The following is a 24,574-nucleotide window of genomic DNA, read 5'->3' on the forward strand; positions in this document are numbered from 1 at the left end:
GAAAATTGTGCATAACGTCCAATATTTTAAACAGTTCATACATCAAAGATTTAGGGGAGAAGAACAGATTGATACTTTAATTTGTGACAGTTCTATTATTGATGTTCCTGTTGATTTTAATGTGAGGCAAAATGCTGCTGATAAGATTGAAAGTATCATCGGTAAAAAATAAAATTTATCTTGTGAATGGGAATTGTGGTCTTCAATCTTATTAGCTACTAAAATTTGGTATAATTTTTAACTGCTTTTAACTGCGAAATTGTGTCTGTCCCACATTTTATTCAAACAACTTGAAAATTTTGTTCTAGACACTTTAATTTATTATATTAGTAAACAATAGATGAAATTACTAATTTTAGTAAAAACTTTTATATACACTTGAAAATAAATAGATATTTTTATCACATTTAAAAAAAACAATTACAACTATACAGTGTGTTATAATATATCATTATAATAACATAAGGCATTTCGTTATTTTAAAAAATGAGGGATATTCTTAAATACATTGATAAAATAAATTAATGAGAATTGATTTAAATATTTATTTGAATTTATTATAATTTTTTATTTATTTATGAAAAACATGTTTGATATAAATATATACTATTGATATTAAACATAAAATTTGATATACTTTGATATACTTGTTTGATGATTACTTGTAACAATTTAAGTAGTTTAAAATTGTATAAAAAAGTACCTCAAAATGCTATTTGATACATAATAAAAAATATCTTCGTAATTTAATACTAATGTTAATAACAAATTATTAAAAGTCTCAACTGTATAAAAAAAAACGAATATTGACTGACTAATTGATTTAATATGATAAATTAATTAAGAAATGCTTAAATATTGAATTATTCATTTTATCCATACATTCTTTTCAATATTTACAATTTTGTATTTACAAGTATTTATTCTTATATATTGTATAAGAAATAGTCAAAGATGAAATAAAATATCCAAATATATTGAAAATATAAACTGAAATGTTTCTAACAAATTTGTAATTAAAATTTTGATTTTAGGAATTATTCAAACATGAAAATAGTTATTAGCATGGATACTTTTGGAATGGAAGATTTGCTATTTGAAATAGCCTGTCGAGGATACCCTGTATACACTGGGTGTTCCAGAAATGCTTTTTTGAGAATCCAAAATGCTGATTCATATTTTACAACTTCTAGAGATGCTGTTTTAAGAGTTGTCAATAAAGCATTTTGTGTGAACATCGATGATTGTCACAGGTAATAGAAATATGAATAATATTATATATATATATATATGTATGTATGTATGTGGGTGGTCCTTAATATGGACAATTTCGAATTTCTTTTCTCCCAAGGGCTCAAATGCTTCTAAATTAATTTTAACAAAATCTTTCGTCATGTTTTTGTTCCAAAAGTTGAAATCGTTATATGCATTATGTTACAGAGTTTTATAAGCTTTTTAATGATATAAAGCAAAATTTATGTGCTGTAACAAGTTTTTCCAAGCATTTGAGTTATACGAGTTCAAAGTTTGACGACTTTCTCCGTCAGTTTTTTGTTCCAAAGTTGAAAATCGTTATATGCAGTTATGTAGAGAATTTTATAAGCTTTTCATACATGTAAAATAAAATGTATGCGCTTGAACAAGTTTTTGCACAATTTAAATAAATGTCGAAAAAGGTGCTTGCAAATCAATTCTTGTCGATTAAGCTGAACCACCATACTGGAATTTATAATAAATTAATACACAAAAGTACTCTTCATTTAGTAATTGTGATACTTACTTTTATATGTTCAATATCTTTTTCGGAAAATTTCTCTCGTGGACCTCCTAAAATGAATATTTTTGCTCTTGTTAAATTTCTCTCGTTCATTTCGTCTTGTTACTGAGGAGATAAATTTCATACATTAATTCGCGAGTATATTAACAAATTTGTAGAATGCTGTTCTGCGACCAATAACAATGCTCGAAAATTGGCTAATTAATTTCGTTTGTTTTCGTTTCCTTTCGTTTCCTTTCGCCCTTTTCGCGTAGGTTATAAATAGGAGTGCGCAAAGGAATACGTGGCAGTCGTCGGCCGCGGCCGGCGCCAGCGTCACCTAGGGTGGCGCTGAAAGCCCCCGGGGCGCCAGACCGGCAGCTCCCTTTGGAGCTGGAGTGGTCAGGAACCCCGGGGCATCCGCCGGAGACTCCCGGCCACGGAGACTTCGCGCCTCGGGGACTCCGTGCCACGGGGCCTTCGTGCCACGGAGATTTATTTATATTTAGGAAAAAAATCAACTTATTTACTTCTGACATTACATGCAAAAGTAAGGAAGTTATAATGTGCAGTGGATCCTCGTTAAGACCATTATGCTTCATATGATTTCTCGCATAATACGCCACTTTACGCCGGTCCTTAGCATTTTGAAACATATTGCCCTTATCCCGCATAATACCCGCCTAAGAAACGTTTTTGTCCCAGTCCCAGAAAATCGTCTAAAACGGGATTTTACTGTATGTTGTATAGTGATTATATGACTAACTGCGAATGAAATTTTTTGCGTATTTTTATGAAATATCGAACTCCATTTGAGGGGCATAGCACGTGTGCTACGTCACGTAGTTTCGTAGTATACAAATAATCGATTTTCCGTCTACGCGAAGTCTAAAGCACGAATGGACCAATTGCAGAGCGCTACGTTTTGGGGGCTCGTCTCACGCCATGTGCACGGCATTATGAATTATATATATATATATATATATATATATAAATAAATACATACATACATACATACATACATACATAATACATTCATACATACAAATACATATATAGGAAAATGTACGTGACAGGACTGTCTATTCTAAAACTTAATGGATCCGCGAAATACGAAAAGTGTAAGTTTTTCATTAATAATCTAATGAAAATTATAAACAGTTATGAAATAAGACAGTTAAATGCCCACATACCGAAAATTTGCGTTGAAAGTAAAAGTGACTTTTAAGCTCGGATTGGTATGAAATATGAAATATGAATCGTTTCGTGTCCGTCACGTCAGGCAGCGTTCGGCAACCTTTTTACTCTTGTTAATAAATATTTAACATCCGCATAAATTAGGTATTAACGATAAACCTGAAAAAAAATATTAATCTTAAAATTAGATATATGAAATAAATAAAATAATTTGATTAATTCAAATTTTACTTTTAATAGGTTCTAATACCCTTAAACTATTGAAACATTATAAATGCAACATCAATTAATACTTGATTATTATGAAAAATATAATAATGGGCCGAAAATCGAAAATGAAAATTTTTGCATATCTTCACGTTTCAGGGTTTCTGAACATTTTGGCATACCTCAGAAAAAATGGATGTGGGTGTATGTGTTTTGTATTTCCCCGTTTTTTCGTTCATGTTTTTTGGGCGCACGGATCAACCGATTTGAATGGTTCAAAAAGCATTCAATTCCTATTGATAGAGAGATGTGCTGATTAGTTTTGGCAAAGGCAGATCCAGCCATTTTGAAGATACAGAGCTCAATGTACAAAAAATTACAGTTTTCAGAACTAAGCATCCGATTTGAATGATTCAAAAAACTTTTTGCTTGTTATGACAAAACAATTGCATTAATTATTTTACGTATTATAAATTATATTTGTAATTCAAAAATACTGATCTTAGTCATTGCATGTGCATTGGTATTGTATTACAATTATCGGAAAAACCGTGATCATGGAGATAAATACTGATGATTTAGAATATAAATTATGCTAACTGACACATGCTAAATCTGTCTTTTAGTTGATGGTTATGGTGACATCGAGTTCCACTTGAAAGTATAGATAAATATAGTGTAAAATTAATTCCAAAAATATAATAGATAATAATAATCCATTGTAAAACTTTCTTTAATTGAAAGACTTCATTACCACTCATTACTGTTTTTCCTGATCACTATTGCTTGTTTCTTAGTACTTAGGTCTTTGATCTCATTATCCAGTAAAGACTAAATTTACTTGGCCAATTTTGAACATTGGCCAGTAGCACATAATAATGATGTTTTATAACATATTATTGTTATTGTTAAAACTAGATCTGTGCCAATGATACGCGTTTACATTTATTATTCCATGACCTCGTGTGCAACTCGAGTTTTGCCAATATCGATCTAATCGAACTGACGCGACCTTCAAACAAGCGTTCTCATAACTAAATTACTTGGACCATTTGAAAAAAAAATTATGGTCTTATATGATCATGTAAGATATTATTTTCGTGCTATATATATACATATTAATCGATGGTATTTAAAAATGAATTAGTATGACATTGGATATACACCTTTCTTCATCGAATTGTATATAGGTCATTGTGTCATTAGATGTAATTTGGCTCTAAAGCAATTAAGAGGCAGACAGACGAAAAAAGATGAAATTGTTAATTTTCGTCGTTATGTAGAACACAAAGGCTTTTAACTATGATAAATGTAAATCATTTGCCTAAAAACACCTTTTAAAAAACTTGTTATTACTTTAATGTAATTTAATGCACTAATTTGAAACAAAATGTGTATCATATAACAAATTTTACGTAAATAACAAATCATCTTATTGTAATGTTTTTGGCTATTGACATCAAATTTCATTAAATTTTTGAAGAATTTGTAATTATAACTAATAAGTTTATGAGGCAAACAATGATCATATGTGAAAAAACACCTCTTATTATTATAGCTCTTGAACATAATTTCTGGAGACATTGTACACCAAAGAGTCACCATACAAATTTTAAGAACTACAGATATATATTATATATATATATATATATATATATATACAGTATCTGCTAATCAGTTACCTGATATAATGTTTACTGTTGTATTTTATAAAATCGCAGACAGTTTTCCAGAAATCACCATGTACAAACTCGACATAAGCGGTATTTATGTACACAATCATATACTCTTACCAAGAAATGAGATAACTGTTCACAAACAAATAGATATCACATTTACTTAATATTAATTACATCCTCCACACAATCGCTAATTGATTCCAAAATAATGGACTTCAATTTAAAATTAATCCAATGATTTCACTTGACTACATCCTCATAGTTTTTGTTATTACTTCTAATAAGGCAGTATGCAACAGGCATGCTTGTTGATGACATGAGTGTCCTTTTGATGTTCTATATTTTTTTCTAATATCACATTTCTTTGAGCCCATTCTATAGAATTTATAGAAGCCTTCGATTATAGAATGAATTATAATTCATTCATTCTGTAATCGAAGACTTTATATCTGTATGTTTTTATTTGCAGATTAGGGAGCGATGTAACGAGCTCGTCCTATCAAATGAAAAACTTAAAGAAATAATGGTTCGATTAGACACCGAAATTCAGAAAGGTCTCTCTCGAAAACATCACGACTCGGCAATCGTGAAATGCTTCATCACTTACGTCCAAAACTTGCCCAACGGCGAAGGTAAACATAAACTTTCACCTAAATTCTACAAATGGCGTTTGCTTCATTAACAATCTTATGACTTTCAGAGAGAGGCAAATTTCTGGCTTTAGATTTAGGTGGTACCAATTTCCGAGTGCTTCTGATAACCTTGGGAGAAAACCGTGAATTTCAAATGGCGTCCAAAATCTATGCAATTTCAGAATCAATAATGACGGGATCAGGAGATCAGCTATTTGATCACATAGCTGATTGTTTAGCGAAATTTATTAAGGTTGGTAGAAAGAATTATATACTTTCTGAAAACTTATCAATTTAATCTGAGTTAAATGAAAATTGTATGTTGAAATACTAGTAATATTTAAATTGCAGGAGCACAAAGTTGAAGAAGAGACACTACCTCTCGGTTTCACATTTAGTTTCCCATTAAACAAATCAGTTTGACTAAAGGCTTGTTGGTTAGATGGACGAAAGGTTTCAATTGTTCAGGAGTTGTAGGGCAAGATGTAGTTACCCTTCTCAAAGAAGCTATAAAGAGACGCGGGGTAAGAATACTGTTGAAATGATATAAATGTAGTAACGAAAATTTAATTTTTGAATAATGTGAGAAAGGTTGCTGACTTATTAATCTAACAAAATAATTTTTATAAGTGATTTCTTATGCGGTTATTTCGATTTGAGTCATAATTACTCAAGATTGATCTCCGTGGAGAATAGATTATTCAAATTAGAAAAAAGTCTAAAACGATGTTATCAAATGCCATTCGTATTAACGGCAGTCTTATTTCCACAATCTATAGTAATTCGTCTTGAAATATATAAATAATTAAACGTTATTAAAAAATTTCAGATATCAAACATTCGTGTGGTGGCAATTTTAAACGATTCTACGGGAACATTAATGTCATGCGCGCACCGAAATAAGAATTGTAGGGTCGGTTTGATCATCGGTAAGAAGTTTGAAGAAATCATTAAATCAAACTAAATACTTTAAGATTTCATTAACATCGTTTTTGGCCACTATTCGCATGCTATGGTTCGATAAATATCTTTGCATATTTGATAAAAGATCAAGAAGAGATTGATGGCGATTGAAGTCAAATACTTTTTATATTTGCCAGTGGCATAATTTTGTTTTCTAACAAGGGGAATATAAACACAGTGTTGATTTACAAAGAATTAAATCATATAAGAAAAGTAACTATTTAAAAAATCATTCAAGAAACAATGCTTTTATGGTGCGACAAAGTAATTATTCCGAAATATGAAAATGGTCTGTTACAGCAAGACTTAAATATGACATGAAAATCAACATAGACAAAACAAAGGTGATGAGGTTATCGAAATTGGATAATTCCTTGATGGTAGTCTCTGTATGAATCAGAAACAAGGATCGAACAAAGTTGAGAATCGTGCCGGATACAACTTGATTATCTTAGTTTTTATGTAATCTAAAACGGCACGTCGGGGCTTACACTATCTTGCATTAATCATCTGTTAACGCTATCTTTTATCAATTATGTGAAGAGAACATAACATAATGTGGCTTAAGCATTCAATTTGCATCGGCGTTTAATTATTCAAATCATATTTAAAAAACTTAAATTACTTCTATAATAAAAGCAAGAGAGTCCTTTGCATGGGTTCATTTGATTAGAAATATAATAATCCACCACTAAAAAATCACTAAATCATTTTTGATACAAATAAAAAGCCAACGTTTTTATTTTTATTAATTAAACAATGTTAGTTTAACTCATTTGCGCGTTGCTAAATCCTTACATTGAGCGATAGATATTATTATGTTTATTTGATTCAATTAATGTCGAAATGCTTCCGAATATTAAGAATATTGAAAAGTTGTTACTTTTACATTAGGACATTAAAATCGATGTGTGTGCCATTCTGAACGACACGACCGGAACACTGATGTCGTGCGCTTGGAAAAATACCAATTGCAGAATTGGGCTCATTGTCGGTACGTCCAAAGCAAATTATCATTTAGCCTTCCCTCTCATCTAGAATAGTTATTACTTGTCAATAAAACATAAATCATAGGCTTCCTTTTTTAAAACCAATTCTATAATACTAACTCTAGATGAGGGGGAGAGCAACATAATTAAACATATCATGTTGTGGTCATACGTCACATAATGGGTTCAATGCATGTCATTTATATATATATATATATATATATATATATATATATATATTTATATTAATTTGGAAATATGAACAAACAGCACTCTTTTTTGCACTAACTTATTAAACAATAATTTTCACAAACGTTTCGAGACTAGGTTTGACTCATCATCAGTGTGTTATAATTTAAAATTTAAAATATGGAAATCTAAATTAGCATTTTGTGTTATCCATTACAAGTCGCTCGATACACTGTCCTCTGCCACACCAACGGTCGTCGGTGTCCTGTGAATCGAGGGACTTGTAATGGATAACACAAAATGCTAATTTATATTTCCATATTTTAAATTTTAAATTATAACACACTGATGATGAGACAAACCTAGTCTCAAAACGTTTGTGAAAATTATTATTTAATAAATTAGTGCAAAAAAGAGTGTTGTTTGTTCATATTTCCAAATTAATATCTATTATCCACTCAGCATACATTTGTTATATATATATATATATATATATATATAATATTGCATAGTTTAAGTTTTTCTATAGCTATTATAATTTATGATTCTACTTTTCTGAAATCCTCTTTTTCCCAAAGAGATTTAATTTTTCATTTATAATCAGTCTTTCAAATTCACATAAATCTCGGAATTCGCGAGTGGAAAGGGTTAATAATACGAAGTTCTTGAAGAAAGAAGAATACTATTTATAAAAGAAAAATTACATCATTTTTAGGAAAAGGGAGGCTTAGTTCAGAAATTTGGAAATGAAAAATTTATGTATGAGTTAAGTTAAATATAAATTAAAAACATTTAAAAATATGCTTCAACGTCGAACAGAAAATCTAAAGTTTATATAATGGTTTTTACCTCAACGCATGCAACTTGGATATACATTTCAAAAAACATATTTTTCATAATTTACTTACATTTAGGTACTGGTACCAACGCCTGTTATGTAGAAAATTTAAGCAAAGCCGAATTGTTTGAAGGCGACTCAAGCGGCGATAGAGTTCTAATAAATACTGAATGGGGCGCATTTGGAGACAACGGCGTCCTAGATGATGTCAGATCGCAATACGACATTGACGTCGATGAGCATTCCATCAACCCTGGCAAACAATTGTAAGGAAAATTGATTAAAACCTTTAGTAATAAGTGTTTCCTCTAAGCAAATAAAGATTTGCAAATACTTTCTAGAAACTAAATCAACAAGAAACAATCAACAAGAAAGCAATCAACGTTTTACCGAGTTTTATTTCTTTTAAATTTTTAAAATCGGTTCAGCTGTTTTTCTAATCCATCGTCATTCTTAGAATTTATTTTATTTAACTATAATTGTTTTTCCCAGATTTGAAAAAATGATCTCAGGCATGTACATGGGTGAACTAGCAAGATTAGCCATTGTAAGATTTGCTAAAGAAGGTCTTTTATTTGATGGCAAATTATCCAGTATGCTTATGAAAAGGGGCAATTTTTTTACAAAATATGTTTCGGAGATAGAAGCAGATGGTCCAGGCCAATATGCCAATTGCAGAGAAATTTTGGATGAATTAGGTATAATATTTCAATTCATATTTTGAATTGCAGTGTGATTGATGATGATGATAATCTATTTTCCAATGAAATGAAAATTATGCTTGTTTTAAGGTCTATCTTTTGCAAGCAATGAGGATTGTAAATGCGTACGAGAAATTTGTGAATTGGTATCCCGAAGAGCTGCCGATTTGGTCTCGGCGGCTGTATCAACCCTTATTTGCAGAACAGGTGAAACAAACGTCATTGTTGGCATAGATGGCGGTGTTTATAGGTACCATCCGCATTTTAGGGATCTTATGATGAACAAGATTGGTGAATTGTTACCAGAAGGGATCCAGGTAAAGACAATGCATCATGTTTATAATTTTTATTGAGACTTAGAAAATAATTATAACAAATGGATCAAGAATATTGACAATTACTAAGGGAATTGTTTAACCAAATTATTAAGTTAAAAATTTCCTCTTTTATTTTAAAATTATCATAAACTAGAAAGTTAATAAAAGTGGCTTTAACTTACCCCTAATTCCTAAAATGTATTGAAATATCATAAGTTTCATATTTTCAACAGTTTGATCTAATGCTGTCACAGGATGGAAGTGGTCGGGGTGCTGCATTGGTTGCGGCGGTTGCTTCGAGAACATAACAAAAAATTAAGTTTAAGTCAAATAGAAATTATGATGAGGGATATGAATATGCAACATGGTTGATTTTATAAATATCAGCATTTATAGAAACATTCCTCAATATATATATATATATATATATATATATATATATATAAAGCGAGAGGTTTTTCTTCAGATGGTGAAATAAATATAAATATATATATATATATATATATATATATATATATATATGCATTTGTGATGGCAAAATTTGTTTATAAATTTTTTATGCTCGATAGCAAACTAAAAGCTAAAATGTTATTTATATGCATTTGTACATATTTAATTTTACTTATAGAAAATATACAAATGTTATATATGATATATCTATTACATTTTTCATAAAATTGAAGAATGAGTTTTATTTACATTTGCATTTGAACCTCATAATTCTGTTCGTCTCACTACAATTATATTATTAATTATATTATATTATATTATTATTTATGATTTTTTCAATTTAATTATGAAGAAAATAAAATAGAAATATATAAGGTATAATATGATAGCATAGAAAAAAAGTATTACATATAATGCAATAATAAAGTTCTCACTAAAAGTCCGCAATTCTGAATTTAAAAAAAAATCATATAAAAAACTGTTTTTCATTGTCGTACTAAATTGTATCCTTAGATAACATTAGTTATTTTAAAAATGACACCCCCCCCCCGTCCCGATTATTATCAAGCCATATCAAAAAGAAGCAGTTATTATAACATCGTTTCTTTATATTTGTGTGTTTTCTAGGTTAGGTTTTTTGTCTAAAACACCTGACTGGTCATCAACCACATAACATTTGATAGTTTTTAGTACGACTTTATATGAAAACTGAATCGGTCACAATAACTTTTATCTTTCAATTGTAACTCCTAGTAGTGTGGTTCTTTACTAAATTAATTCTGATTCAATTTTATTCCAGGGTTCTGGTACGTGTTTTCGCGCAGGTGATGTACAATGAGAACGACCACTGGACCGCCGACAAAGGCCTCTCGGCCGTTTCCGTCATCAAGCGTAAGCGAAAACCGAACCAGACCGCTATCACGAAGCAGCCGTCGACGACCGCGGCGCCCGTTTCGTCCACTACCGACAACCCGCTCGAGGGAAGATTCGCCAGCGTAGAACCGATACATTGCAACGAACAGGCGGACAACTATGTTAATCTGTCCGATTATGAATACAGGATCGTTGGATCATGCACCATCGACAACAAAGTAAGTAAAGTCAATACAAATTTTTTGGGCATTATATATTTGTTGCAGTACGCCAAATCAAAGCATCCCATATCTTCTTTATATATAAAAATAAGTCGGGTTTTCCTTCCTGACGAAATAACTCCAGAACGCACGAACCGATTTCGACAATTTTGCATTCGTTGGAAAGGTCTCGGGCTCCGCAAGGTTTATAGCTAAAAAAAAGTTGTGCATTGTGCCTTAATGCAAATTGCTGAAACTTCACGCACCGTAATTAAAAATTCGAGTAATGACATTAGTGAGAATTATCAGAATTATGCTTGGTTAAGTCAACGAGCAATTCTTGCCGCAAAGAATAATGATGTACCTGGCCCTGAATTTCACCATTCAATCAAAAATTGCTGGCGATTTGGTGACATACCAATGATTCTGACTGGTCTTCCGTTTGACTTCAAACGATTGCAATATCCGTCGCGTTCGCAATAACATGTCGCAAGGCCAATCGCTTAGTGTTTGCGGGATAAATTTCAAATAGATTATTTAGAAAATCATTGTTTTTCACATGGGCAGTTATACGTTGCCTGTTCACGAGTTGGAAAGCCATCCGCTTTGTTTGTGTTAACGTCAGACCAAAAAACAAAAAATGTGGTTTACCAAAGATCACTTCCATGAAACGGATAATTTGCGGATTCACTTTCATTTACTTAGGGAAGTTCAACTAAAAAACACTTCATTTTTGTAATCAAAATAAATTTGTTACTGTTGTATAATAAAATCAAATTTTTCCTTTTGAAATATAAAACAAACAAAAAATTTCTCCTTTTTTCTCACGAAACCATCTGGTGGCGAAACGGAGTTCGTCGGGATTGCTAGTTATGATATAAAAACAACAGAAATCTAATCAAAAATTATCAAAGACACCACGACTAGTACTTAACAAAATAAAGAACCCGCTGACTAGACATTACTACTCTTCAAAATACAGTAGAATCCGATTAGTATGACGCCGGATATATTGGCAACCGCTTATTATGACGTAATCGCACTAGGAAGTTTGGTTTCCATATAAAATTCCTTAAAAAAACAGCTGTCTAGTCGGTTGACCCACTTTTGCAAAAAATTATGTCCAATTATAATGACCGACATAATTTTACATGATGTGGCCAAGTCTACGAAAGCAATTGCTAGTCTTTTATGCACAATAGCAATAGGGACTGTTTTTACAATAAAATTATGTAAAGAAATCAATCAAAAATTACTGATTACTTACATTAAAAAATCACATTTGTATGTTTATGGATAGGGTAGACCAATTATTAATAAAAGTAAAATTATATTTTTTTAACAAAAATATTTGATAGTAGAGGGCAAAAAATGTATAAATTCATAACCAACCATCACCTTTATTCTTATGACTTTGCTATCAGAAGATAAGCGGCACATAACTGCAATAAAAAGGGCCAACTGAACCTTTACTTTGGCAAAGGTGTAAGCAATAAAATAGTAAAGTTTTTAAAAAAAAAGCAATTTCACAAGAGATTAATTAAATAAATTGTTATTCCGACTCATCTAATGAATATTTCTGACCAATAGCAAATCAATGTAATATGCTGTGTTATCTTTGTAACAAGTCAACCCACAGAATTAATATTTTGCATTGGTTCAATAATGTAGCGTAAAATCCCTTTAAAATTTAATAGAAGAAATTGCATCTGTTTGCCCTCTGGTTGTTCCACTTTACCCCGTATGTGAGGTAAAATGGATCAGATACCAAATTTAAAAAAAAATAGTAAAAAAATAATATTTATATAATTAGGAATTATGCTTATTTTTTTCTGTACATAGTTCGATAGATGCTTGTTTGATGTATGTTATGTGTTGCAAGGTTGTTTATTGGGTTTAGACAGTATAATTACTGAAAGTCGAATTGGACATTTGTGCCCCGCCTTATCCTACGTCAATTTTATTTTATATTAAATTTTAATATGTGTCATTTTTATTTTTAATTAAAATGTATATATAGGCTTTTCTTTTAAATTACTGAAACATTAATTACTGTAACATATTCACATATTAAAACGTTTTTCTTCAGTATGCTTAGTATGACGACCGGTTAGTATGACGAGATTTTGGCGCCCCTTCGATGTCATACTAAGCGAATTCTACTGTACATACATAAACCGACTGACGTACCAACAATACTCGACCATATAAAAAGCTCATCGAACATTTTTATCAAAAATGTGGGTCATCCTAATACTAACATCGCGGGTCTCGGCCAATATACTAGAGACGTAGTTTGGTATGGCAATCACGCTATGCCAAACTATATACTGATCGACCCATAGCGGTTAAATAAGGAGCATATTGTATACACTTTGTAATCAATATTTATTATATATATTAAAATCATATGTTATATAAAGTACCCACGGCTAGACAAATATGTACAAAAAGCAACAATGTAAAATGTATTCGAAATATTGCAATAAATACTTTTGTCTGTCTGTCTGTCAAAAATCATCACAAATTAAATCATTACAGGGCCAACGGCAACTCGAAGTGTAACCAATTTCAAACAGCTCGCGTAGCTGATGCACGTGTACCAACTGTCAGTAAGTTAGCTAAATGATAGTTTAGTCTATTGTTTATAAGCGTACGAAAGTATTTAGTCGACAGTGAACGCGAAAAAAAGAAATCAGTAATGGATTTCAAACGTAACAGTGTGATTACATTATATTTAGCTGGAAAATCACAACCAGCGATTGTTCGAGGGCCCAAACACCTTAAAGTGAGTAAAGTTTTCGCTTATCGCACCATAACTCGTTACAATGAAACTGGTAGCATCGCAAAACGTCATGGAGGTGGTCACCAAAAGACTGCAATGTCACATGAGATGGTCAAAAAAGTGAGAAAGCGACTCGAGCAAAATCCCCGACGAAGTGCCAATTAAATGGCAGAAGAACTTAATACATCTGACCGTAGCATCCGCCGCATACTGAAAAATGATCTCAAGGTCAAGCCTTATAAGATCCAAAAGGCACATGATCTTACGTCGAAGCAGCAGCAAGTGAGACTTCAGAGAGCTAAGGAGTTGCTTCGCCTGGCCGAGAGTGGTAAATTTCCGAACATTGTGTTTTCCGACGAGAAAATTTTCATAATTAAGCAATTCTTAAACTCTCAAAACAATAGGGTTTACTTGACTGAACGTTCAGACAAGAATTTGAGCCATCGACTGGCCACCAGGAGGCAACACCAGCCACAGATAATGGTTTGGGCCGCTGTAACCGCAGATGGGCGATCTCCAATCGTTTTCATCAAGCCTGGCGTCAAGGTAAATGTGCGATATCATCGGGAAAGTATTCTGAAGGTTGCTTTGAAGCCATGGGCAGATCAACATTTTGGTGGCAGACCATGGACGTTTCAACAGGACTCGGCACCGTATCATAAAGCTCGAGTGAACCAAGAATGGCTGAAAAACACCGTTCCGAACTTCAAAACGTTCGCACAATGGCTCTCAAATTCACCACACGCAAATCTTATGGATTTTTCTCTTTGGGCCATTTCGGAGAGCAAGGTCCGAACTAAAGGGTGCATCAGTCTCGAGGTGCTAAAAAAAGCCGTTGTCCGCCAATGGACCAAAATACCTGCAAATCACGTTCGGCCAAATGCGATTTGTTTTTGGACCGTCTAAAGGCCATAGTCAAAGCAAAAGGTGGTCATGTCGAGCAAAAGTGAATTGTTCTTAAATTTTGTATTATTTTTACACATTTTGTACTTTGAATCGAGCAAAATTGATTTTCCAAACTGAATTTATGGCTCTTTCAATTGGTTACACTTCGAGTGCCGGACCCTGTACATTCAAATTTATTAGATCGATACATTAAAATTTTTGAATATATTATAAATACGAATACAATTTGTAGTTATACTAAAAATAAAAACATAATTAATATTGCAATTGAAGTGTTTCACAACAATCATTGGTTCTTCAATAAATCAAACAGAGAAATAAACGCAGAACAAATGTGGTTTTAGGGTTTTTCGAACTCAATAGAGGGTCTTTAGTGCCCAAATTCATCACTGTTTTTAAAGAACTGATTCTCTAATTATAATACACGTAACGTAACGGAAACTGGGTTCGGTTGTGCCACTTTTTTGATCAGACATGATTTTGTTAATTCACCAGTTAGTTGGGAGAAATAAAAATTAAATGGTAATTTAGACATTTGTCTGCGTGGAAATACTGAAATACTGCCCTTCAATAGTCATAAAATCAAATCATACCAAAAAGGACGAATTTTACAACCGCCCAAACCCTAAGGACAGTTATGACAGGCGATAGGTTTGAACACCAAAATAGTGTTTATATAACGACTTTTTTAAGCAGAAATATGTAACACAACACATCATAATCATTGAAACAAACTTTGTGAATATTTTTTTTCTTGTATTAAATTTTTCTTCTTTCTTTTTCGAATTTTGTCTTAGTTAACCCTCCGTCGATTGGATACTCATTTACCTGGACCAGACTGGACCATCATTCATTTTACATGCATTTATATGGGATAAATGAGTTTTTGGTGTCCTATATATTAACGATTATTAGTAGTAAATATTTATAGTTTTGATTTTTGCATGTGTTGAGCTTGCTTATAATAAAAATATTATATATTATACTATATTATATTATATAAAAAAAAATCAAAGAATATAAAAAAATCGTTGCTTTTTTTGTTAATTTTTCTGTTGGTGAACAATATTTATTCTTTTCCGGCGCCTTCGTAATGAATGTGAAATTCAAATGAAAACGAAATGAGGTGCGTCGCCTTTGAAATGAGCTGTAAAATTCAAGTTTCGAACGCAGTACGGGTAGAAAAATTGTTGATAGTGTATGCATTACTCATCCGATTTTCAATGTTTGGGATGACCCATAAGTTTGGTGGGTTTTCAAGGAACTCTCGTCGTGAAAATACTAATATTCATATTACAACACATAGCAAAGAATATATAAAACGTAGTTTGAATAGAAAATACCAGAAAAAAGACAAAATACTGGTTTACATATATCAAAAAGCGTATATTTCATACAAAATGTATGGGTGGTCTATACAGACCACTCCGACCGTTTGAAGTATAAAAAAGTTAATATTCTTATAATTATCTTTTTGTACATTTTTTCGTCCTGATTTTTTCATTGATCGACAGCTAATGAAATTTTAGGAAAAGTCAAGAAATTTTAAGTCGATAGGATTACAAGAAGTATTTTTTTTTTAAATTGAAGTCGAAAAAAGTCTGGCCAGACCACTCCGACCGACAGAGGGTTAACTTAGATTTTTCTTTATTCTAAAAGTTGATAGTAATATTCTATTCAAATTTCAAATATTTGTTTTTAATTTTTGTCAACTATTAGTTGCTTTCATCATTGATGAGGAAATACATTGAAAATCGGTCAAGAGTTAAAAATAACTGATAATGAATAGTTATTATAATATAATAGCTTCTATAAACTAATAATCGATCAATGTAATCAATTGTTAAATAGAAAGTTCTCATTTTTTGCATTTTCTGAAATTTGAAGATTTTTATTTTGAATAGTTCCAAAGAATTACTTTTAAATTTTGAAGTTCCAAATAGAAATAACTCAGCAACAAATTGTATGTAGTATCTTAGAATTTTCCAATCTAAATAAGGTTTTTTGAGCATATAAATGTAACAGTTTATATTTTTATAAATTAAAATAATCGATTACTTTAAATTAATTATCAACTCCTTGTTTTTTAAATATAATAAAACGTGTGAAATATGTATTGGAAATGTTTTCTTTAAACTTAAAGAAATTTAAATAATTTATTTATTCATTCAAGAACATCTATTAGGATAAATACATTTAATAATAAAATATAGTTAAAATAAAAATTATTCCAAGTAATTATGAACATATATATCATTAACATTAAATTAAATGAAGGTAAAAAAAATAGCTTCTACAAATGATAATTAATTGCTTCATATTGTTTTATGAATCAGTTGAATTTAGAAATTATATTTCTTATGCAAAAATTATTATAAATTTTTATTCCCACTGTACTTATTGATTTTTACAGGAAACTCTAAATTGTCCAATACGAAGAGATCTGGAATATCACAAAATCATGCCAACATTTCATCATTGGAAAACTGATCAGAAGAGATATGGGCTTTCCTTTGAAACGGCCAGCGACGCCACCGACTTTGACAAGAATGTTAGGTTTGCTGTGGAGGAACTGCTCAATGGTAAGTATAAATAAATTAATATCAAAAAATAAATGATAGATTTTTTTTACTAATCATATATTTTATCTTAATCTGAAATACTTCGTTTTATAATCAGAAGAAAATATTTTGTTGTTAGTCAATCGCGTCAACAACTGGTCTAGGCGCTGATTACTTTATTATAAATAAAATTATTATATAAATAAATTAAATATTATAAATTTTTATGAAGATAACTTGATTAGCAATTATTTTATATAGCAAGTTCTGCGCATAAATTTGTTTAAAATTGAAAAAAAAACGATCAAAAATTTTAAATTCTCTTTTTAATGTGCAAAGTGACCTTTGAACCAAGCTCTGAAATGATACTGGAGAAAAACATTCACAACTATATACTTCACATATACACAAAAAAATCTATGTCCATAGTCTACAAAAATATATATTATTTTATAAGCGTCCAAGGTATTACAATACGGTATTTTACTAGCATATTTATTAACTTTACTAAATTATTTATTAATCTATATTATTTTATAAGCATCCAAAGTATTACGATACAGTTTTTTACTAAATTATACATGACAGTATTTTATTTAATTAACATGAGAATGATCATAAAATCAGATAAACCGATTTTACCATGAAATTATCCAATGGCAAACTGAAATTTGTTCATTCTTGCATGCTTGTAAGTAAAATATTTAATCTAATTAATTTTTGAGAATTATTTTATCTAATTCAGTTTGTTTTTGCTTTCACACAACTGGCTACTTCCATGGTAAGTTGCAAGATATTATTTGATATGATCATCCACATAATACATATTTGCATTTCATTGCTTGAGAAATATATGTTTACATATTATAACATTTACCGATAGCCTAATATACTTGATAGTCTATACTTAATATACATGAATCATTATTTTTAATATAACATACATATTTTGAAAAATTGCATAAACAAAAAAAGAGTAAGGTGTTTGGTAAAAATAGAAGACATGTAACAAAATTAACAAAATAGGTGTAAAGGTCCTGGAATTTGGACTTCGGTGATTTCTTAGATATTAATTAAATGGCTTTAATAAAACCCATCAATCTACAATAAAATCAAATCAAAATAAACAGATTCATTTGTGTCTAATTCATGGTTTTTAATATTTGGTCTGTTCATACAATTTAAATATTGCGAAAAAATTAGAATAAGAGCAATAAATAGTTAGAAAATATTTGTTCAGATTTTTACGTATCATACATCAATTTTCTATATCATAAAATTATTATTATTAAATACATAATATCATGGTATAAATAAATATTTATGTGCTAGTGTAATTTGATGGTTGGAATAATATTTTTTATATTGCAGGTGTGGTGGACACATGTGGTATATCAAATTCTCTTCGAAAATATGATAAAGATCATGGGGAAGATGAAGTGTTCATGGTAAGAAATAAAATATCAACTAAACAAATAAATTTAATATTTTAATCAACATAAAATATTAACTATAAACAAATAAATTTAATATTATAATCAACATATTTAATTTCAAGGCGGTGAATTTGCCTCTGGATCCAAGCGACTCCAGGTCAAGTTCTGATGGAAGTCACGGTATATAATTTTTTTTTTTGCATTAATTAATATATGATGTAAACTAGTGGGGTGGGTGGCATCGTTTATTGGAACTTCCCGTACCGTAACGAAATGTTCGAGATTACTGAAGGATTTCAAATAGATTATTATAAATATTGTAACCGTTGCTAATATTTATAAATATTATATAAACTATTGCAGAGTTGAAATTATTTGTAAAGTATATTAATATAGTCTAAAAGTTAAAAATAATATTTTCTTACATAAATTAATAATGGATTATTTTTTATTTATTAGAACTTCAATATACGTCGTGAATCATCATGTTCATTGAAAAAACGCCCACCTATGGACTGTTCGATGCCATTCTCTTCCATTAGGAAGCCCATCACGCACAAAATGAGATGCAGGTAAAAATTAACATTTTTTTATTAAAAGTTATTATTCAGAATGCTTTAAAAGTTTATTCACTACTATTATTTCATATATAAAAGTTGTACATCTGAGACCTAATTGTAAGTTGACTATATGTACCGGTTTGGCCGGGACAGTCCTGGATAACCACCTTTGGTCCCAGGTTTTTCTAAGGCCCCTGGTTTTAGATCTTTTGTTCGGATTGTCCCGGGTTTCCAAAAAATATATAAATAGATTTAAATCGAGTATTCCTCACATATAAAATTTTTTCATCTGATGAAATTGTTTTAATTGTTAATGCATATTTTGAATAATGTAAATATTTCTAAAATTTATTTAAATAACATATAGTAGTAGTATGCTGGGTGTTGAGCAGAATCTAACATTTTTACTAATATCAGCACAAGAAAACATTAATTCATAAAGCATTTTTTTGCTTCAAACACCATTTTTTCAGTAATTATTTTAATTGAAAGTTTCAACAAATACATATGAACTAAAAGATTGGATATTACATTTTTTTACTATACATTGGTATGTTTGAATTACGGCATTTGGGCTCAAAATACAACATTCAATTTTTACAATCAATTTATATTTCTATAAAAAATGCTTTACTTCAAGACAGTAATTTCAATATTTTTACTATTACTTTTATTTTTACAATTTCTATGGTTACTTCTGATTTTCAGGCATTGTCACGAATTATTCACAGAAGAGTCAAATGAGAGAGGTGATTGCGAATACGCCCCTGATTGCTGGAAATCTAGTATCGAAGCTATCTCCGGCATCAGATGTGCCAGGTTATTATATTTTAATCAATAATTGAGGACACTGTTTAAAAAAAAGTTTTATTGCAAAACGTGTTATTAGATACTTCAAGCTCTCAAGTACATATAAAACTTTAAAGAAACTGAACAAATAAGGCATGATTTATTATTTTAATTAATTTCTTATATTTGAAACAGTAAATTTAGAGTGTTGAATCCAATAATAATATAATTTTTACACTGTATACTATATGAACAATAAAATAGATAGTGATTATAATTATCTATTAGGAAATATTTAAAACAATTGTTATTAATCATTGATCAATATTCATTGATTACTGTTTTTTTCTCGAATATTCAATTCTGGTATGCAAAGTTTTAGGAATTTGCCTTAAGGAATGATGCCATACACCACTAGTTTATGTAATAATATATAAGCACTTACATTTTGTCTATAAAGTACGAATAATGAAACTTATAATATTTATAATATATATTTATTGGTCAGTTTTTGTTGAATGATTTAATAACTGTATGGGAAGTTCCAGCAATTTGGCTTGAGTTAAAATTATTTTTGTATTTGCAGTTGTATGCTGTACCACTGCATGTCTGACAGTGAAGGTGATTTTGCTCATCCCTGTGATTGCAATCACAAGGAAAATGGATGTGGAAAAAGGTAAATTAAAAAAATATATAAGTATTAATTAGTTCATTTAATTCATGCTAGTAAATACATTTAATTCGAAAAAAATACTGCCTATAAATCCAGTAAACCTAAGTCTTATACGTCGTATTCCAACTCTTGTATGGCTCTAATAACCGTTCATCTCTGAAATGTGATTTTATCCACATTTTTTCATGTAAATTTGATGCTATTTATTAATGTATAAGTTTTATTTTAAAAGTTGGAAATCTTGTCGAATTAACAGATGGATATATAATTTTGATTTATTTTTCACTCTAAATACCCTATTATTTCACGATATCAACCTTATCTATCAATTAGTATAAGTTAGATTAGTTTGAATTTATTATACTAACAATTAAATTTTTATTATTCATTTTTTCAAAATATTTTCTTCCCATTTTATAGCGTCTGCTCATATGTTCTTAAATGATCTTAAATTTCTTATTAAATTAAATTAAATCAAATCTTATATTAAATGAATGTTCGGTTAATCTATATATTGGTAAATAACTGGTGGTAATTATGCCTCTTTCTACTTGATTATAATACAATTATACTAATCAGAGGTGAGCATAATTGAACTAACACTTGTAAAATGAGCATATAAAAATGAATAAGCTTCTCTAAATTTACAAATTTAGGTTTCATTTTTCATAGAAGAACACACTTCATTTGCTATGCTATGCTTTATCTACATACAATTTCAATTAGAGTGATATTATGCAAAAATTAGTGATTTTATTATTAGTTCGTATCAGTTCTATATGCACATTATTTAGATTGCACAATTAATTTCTTCATAATTCTTAACAGATGGTTAGGCTTGACGTTACTATCCTTCCTGGTACCATGTCTCTGGTGTTACCCACCATTGAAGGCGTGTCATCTAATTGGAATAAGCTGCGGACTTTGTGGCGGAAAACACCATTCCTAAAAAACAAAAATGTTGAACCAAAGAATCAATAATTTTGTAACCCTCTATTTTTGCATTACAGTAGAATAAGAAAAATAATACTAATCATATCGAGTTCAATATACTTATCTTCATGAATTTTGATTACAAAAATTGCTATAATGCTACTGTACAGGGTTCAACAACAACGAAGTGTGTAAACTATTTACAATAATGGACGTCAACCTTCCCTCTACCATTTGTCGAAATAGAATTTTATGGTAAGTGGTAGAGATTCAGGCCTATTAATTTACACAATGATACACTTTTCATTGTATGTACCTCTGTCGAAACTTTCACCTAGAAAGTTATCTGATTTTGCAGTCGCAATTAATTAAATTGATGTATTGTAAAATATTCAATGTTCAAATATAATGGGTGTTTAAAGGTTGATTAGTCCTAAAATGGCTATAAGAATGAGTTTCTTTTGTACTAACAATATAAAAGTGACTTTGATACTCCAAGTAAAGTACAAAATGAGATTAGTCTCTGATGTGATGGAAAATAATGAAATAATGCAAAAACAAAATATATATCTTTAATATTATAAAAATCCAAATGGAATTCATATAAAAAATTGTTAAAAAAACTTTATAGAACAAATATTTTCTTTCTTTTTAAATAAATCATTGCCAATATGTTCTTGAATAAACAAGAAAATAATCAACAAAACACGAAACGCAGTATACCTGCAAAAGATATATCAAATATCTTTTTTAACATATTTAAAAAATATATATGTATAAATGAATAAGTTTGATGAATTTCTCTTGAGATCGCGTAAATTGTAAAATTATGGTAGAAGTATTATCAATTTTCTTCAGAAGTTGAGCTTTGCAAATGTTATAAAGCGAATGTGTTCATCCACGGGCTCAGGATCTACACATTCTGCTTGCAAATATTTGGATATCGAGATTATAAATGTCGGGTAAAAATGTTAAAGTGAAACAATGTTAGTGCAACTGAGATAAAGTTACAATTTACGTTTCGCGTTCATACCTAAAATACTCTCATATGTATAATTATATAGACGTTATTATGTTCTAAGTAAAAATATGTATTGCATTCGAATGTAAGTGCTTTGGAATATATATATATATATCTGTAATATTATAAATGTCAAACAAACAAAGTATATTATGAAAGATGTTTGTTCGCAACTTACGGTTGTGAAGCTTTAAAAAGTTTATATACTTGGAAGAATGTTATCAAAAGAATTTCTTTCAAATTTTTCAATGACATCGTTCTTCCAAGTGAGTATATGATTTAAATCATGTCAAATGATGAAAACATATTTGAATGTAATTATAATCATGTAACTGCTATATTAACATAGAGTCTTACACAAAGACTATTTAATGTAGTGGGCGCATGTTAAAACACTGTTTTTGTGCATAAGTATATTTGCTTATGTACATGTATTTCTGGACATTGAAATAAGTAGTATATGATAAAAACAGTATACAAAAATGAGTTTTATTATAAGAGAATTGCACCTCTTTTATCTCCATAGCGAACTTTTATTTTATTGAAATAGGTAATTATTAATATCACAAACAAATTAAAAATTATTTTATTAGTTAAATAAACTAATTAATAAATAACTTATTATTTTAATAGTTTTCATGTGATAAAATTAAGTAATATACAAATTTTTATAATACTTTAGCAGATTTCTACAAAATTAAACGATTTACAATCTACAAATTTCAACAGAATTAAATGATTGCAAATAATAAATATAAGTGAATTTTACAAAGTTTAAATTTAAAGTTTGAATTTCGCGCTCTAAATTATACAATTCCGACAAATATTTTGACACATGTTGTTAACTTCATTTGCGTCAGTTGTCAAATAGATTTTCGTGAATTAACATGCGGTCGGGTTAATTAATCAGGGGTTTTTAATTAAATCCTTGATTAGTTTTAATTAATTTATGCATCAAAACCTGTAATTAATTTAGTAGATGATTTTGATATAATAAATTTATCGTGAAACGTTAATTAAAAGCCGAAAAAATGGATATGTGTGGAAGTGCCTTGAAATAGCTTTATAAGTATCTCCATTTTGAATCAGTTTTATAATTAAACAATAGATTTACAGCGCCAATGTATCCTTTATTTATATATATGCAATTATAAAATGTATCATTTATATATGTGCTAGAAAGTGCCTAGGTTAACCTTGAATAGTTTGATAAGGATATAATATTTTGAATCAATTTTATAATTAAACATTTTATTTACAGCGTCAATGTATCCTTTATTTATATATATATGCAATTATAAAATGTATCATTTATAAATGTGCTTTTGTAGGTTATACTTTATCACTTCCAACTCATATCTGTTATTATCGATTTCTAAATTCACGAAAGTTTCTAACATAAATCGTGTGTTGTGTATTATGTAAAGACTTTACTCGGACAATTGCAATATGTCATGTAAAAGACAAAGTTATGTAGTGGTTTTAAAGTAGTGAGTTTGTATCGAGTACTTGAGATTTCTGGCAGTTGCTCCAGAGGTGGTTCGAGTAATGACTATGTGCCCTGGGAGCTGCTGTAGAGGATATCTAACGATGTAAGTGCAAAGCATGTTTTATACAAAGCGAGTCAAAGAATATATTTCTGATATATACAGGCATTTATCATATTACATCTTATACACTTATAATATTTTAAATATTCAATATTTAACTTTTATATATATATATATATATATATATATATATGCATTAAGTTTTTCTTAATTTTGAATTTAAAGCAGTCAAATAATTTGGAAAATCTTTACTTCAACACAATATTGTTTATCATCTTTAGTGAAACTATAATTTCAATAGAAATAAATTAGTAGGCGTTTACAATTACTGACGCAGATTGTATTACATGCTACTTTTTCTGCTCGTAA

The 24,574-nt window shown here is 29.6% G+C and overlaps 1 protein-coding gene and 1 pseudogene across 1 annotated transcript in view; both read left to right on the forward strand.

Moving 5' to 3' along the window:
* Positions 1 to 22,093, forward strand: part of LOC113373776 (sprouty-related, EVH1 domain-containing protein 1) — a 23,948-nt gene extending 1,855 nt beyond the window's left edge. Inside the window, exons 2-9 of the mRNA XM_026614053.1 lie at positions 10,718 to 11,009; positions 17,096 to 17,264; positions 18,615 to 18,691; positions 18,802 to 18,864; positions 19,139 to 19,251; positions 19,948 to 20,058; positions 20,615 to 20,704; positions 21,530 to 22,093. Of these exons, the coding sequence (XP_026469838.1) occupies positions 10,718 to 11,009; positions 17,096 to 17,264; positions 18,615 to 18,691; positions 18,802 to 18,864; positions 19,139 to 19,251; positions 19,948 to 20,058; positions 20,615 to 20,704; positions 21,530 to 21,650 (1,036 nt within the window). The 3' untranslated portion in view covers positions 21,651 to 22,093. The remainder of the gene's footprint in view (positions 1 to 10,717; positions 11,010 to 17,095; positions 17,265 to 18,614; positions 18,692 to 18,801; positions 18,865 to 19,138; positions 19,252 to 19,947; positions 20,059 to 20,614; positions 20,705 to 21,529) is intronic.
* Positions 187 to 9,824, forward strand: LOC113372388 (annotated as a pseudogene).
* Positions 22,094 to 24,574: the final 2,481 nt, after the last annotated feature.

The sequence above is a fragment of the Ctenocephalides felis genome, unplaced genomic scaffold, assembly GCF_003426905.1.
Source record: "Ctenocephalides felis isolate EL2017-DRISC unplaced genomic scaffold, ASM342690v1 CF-g0.4_SCAFFOLD_01604, whole genome shotgun sequence".
Classification (NCBI taxonomy): domain Eukaryota; kingdom Metazoa; phylum Arthropoda; class Insecta; order Siphonaptera; family Pulicidae; genus Ctenocephalides; species Ctenocephalides felis.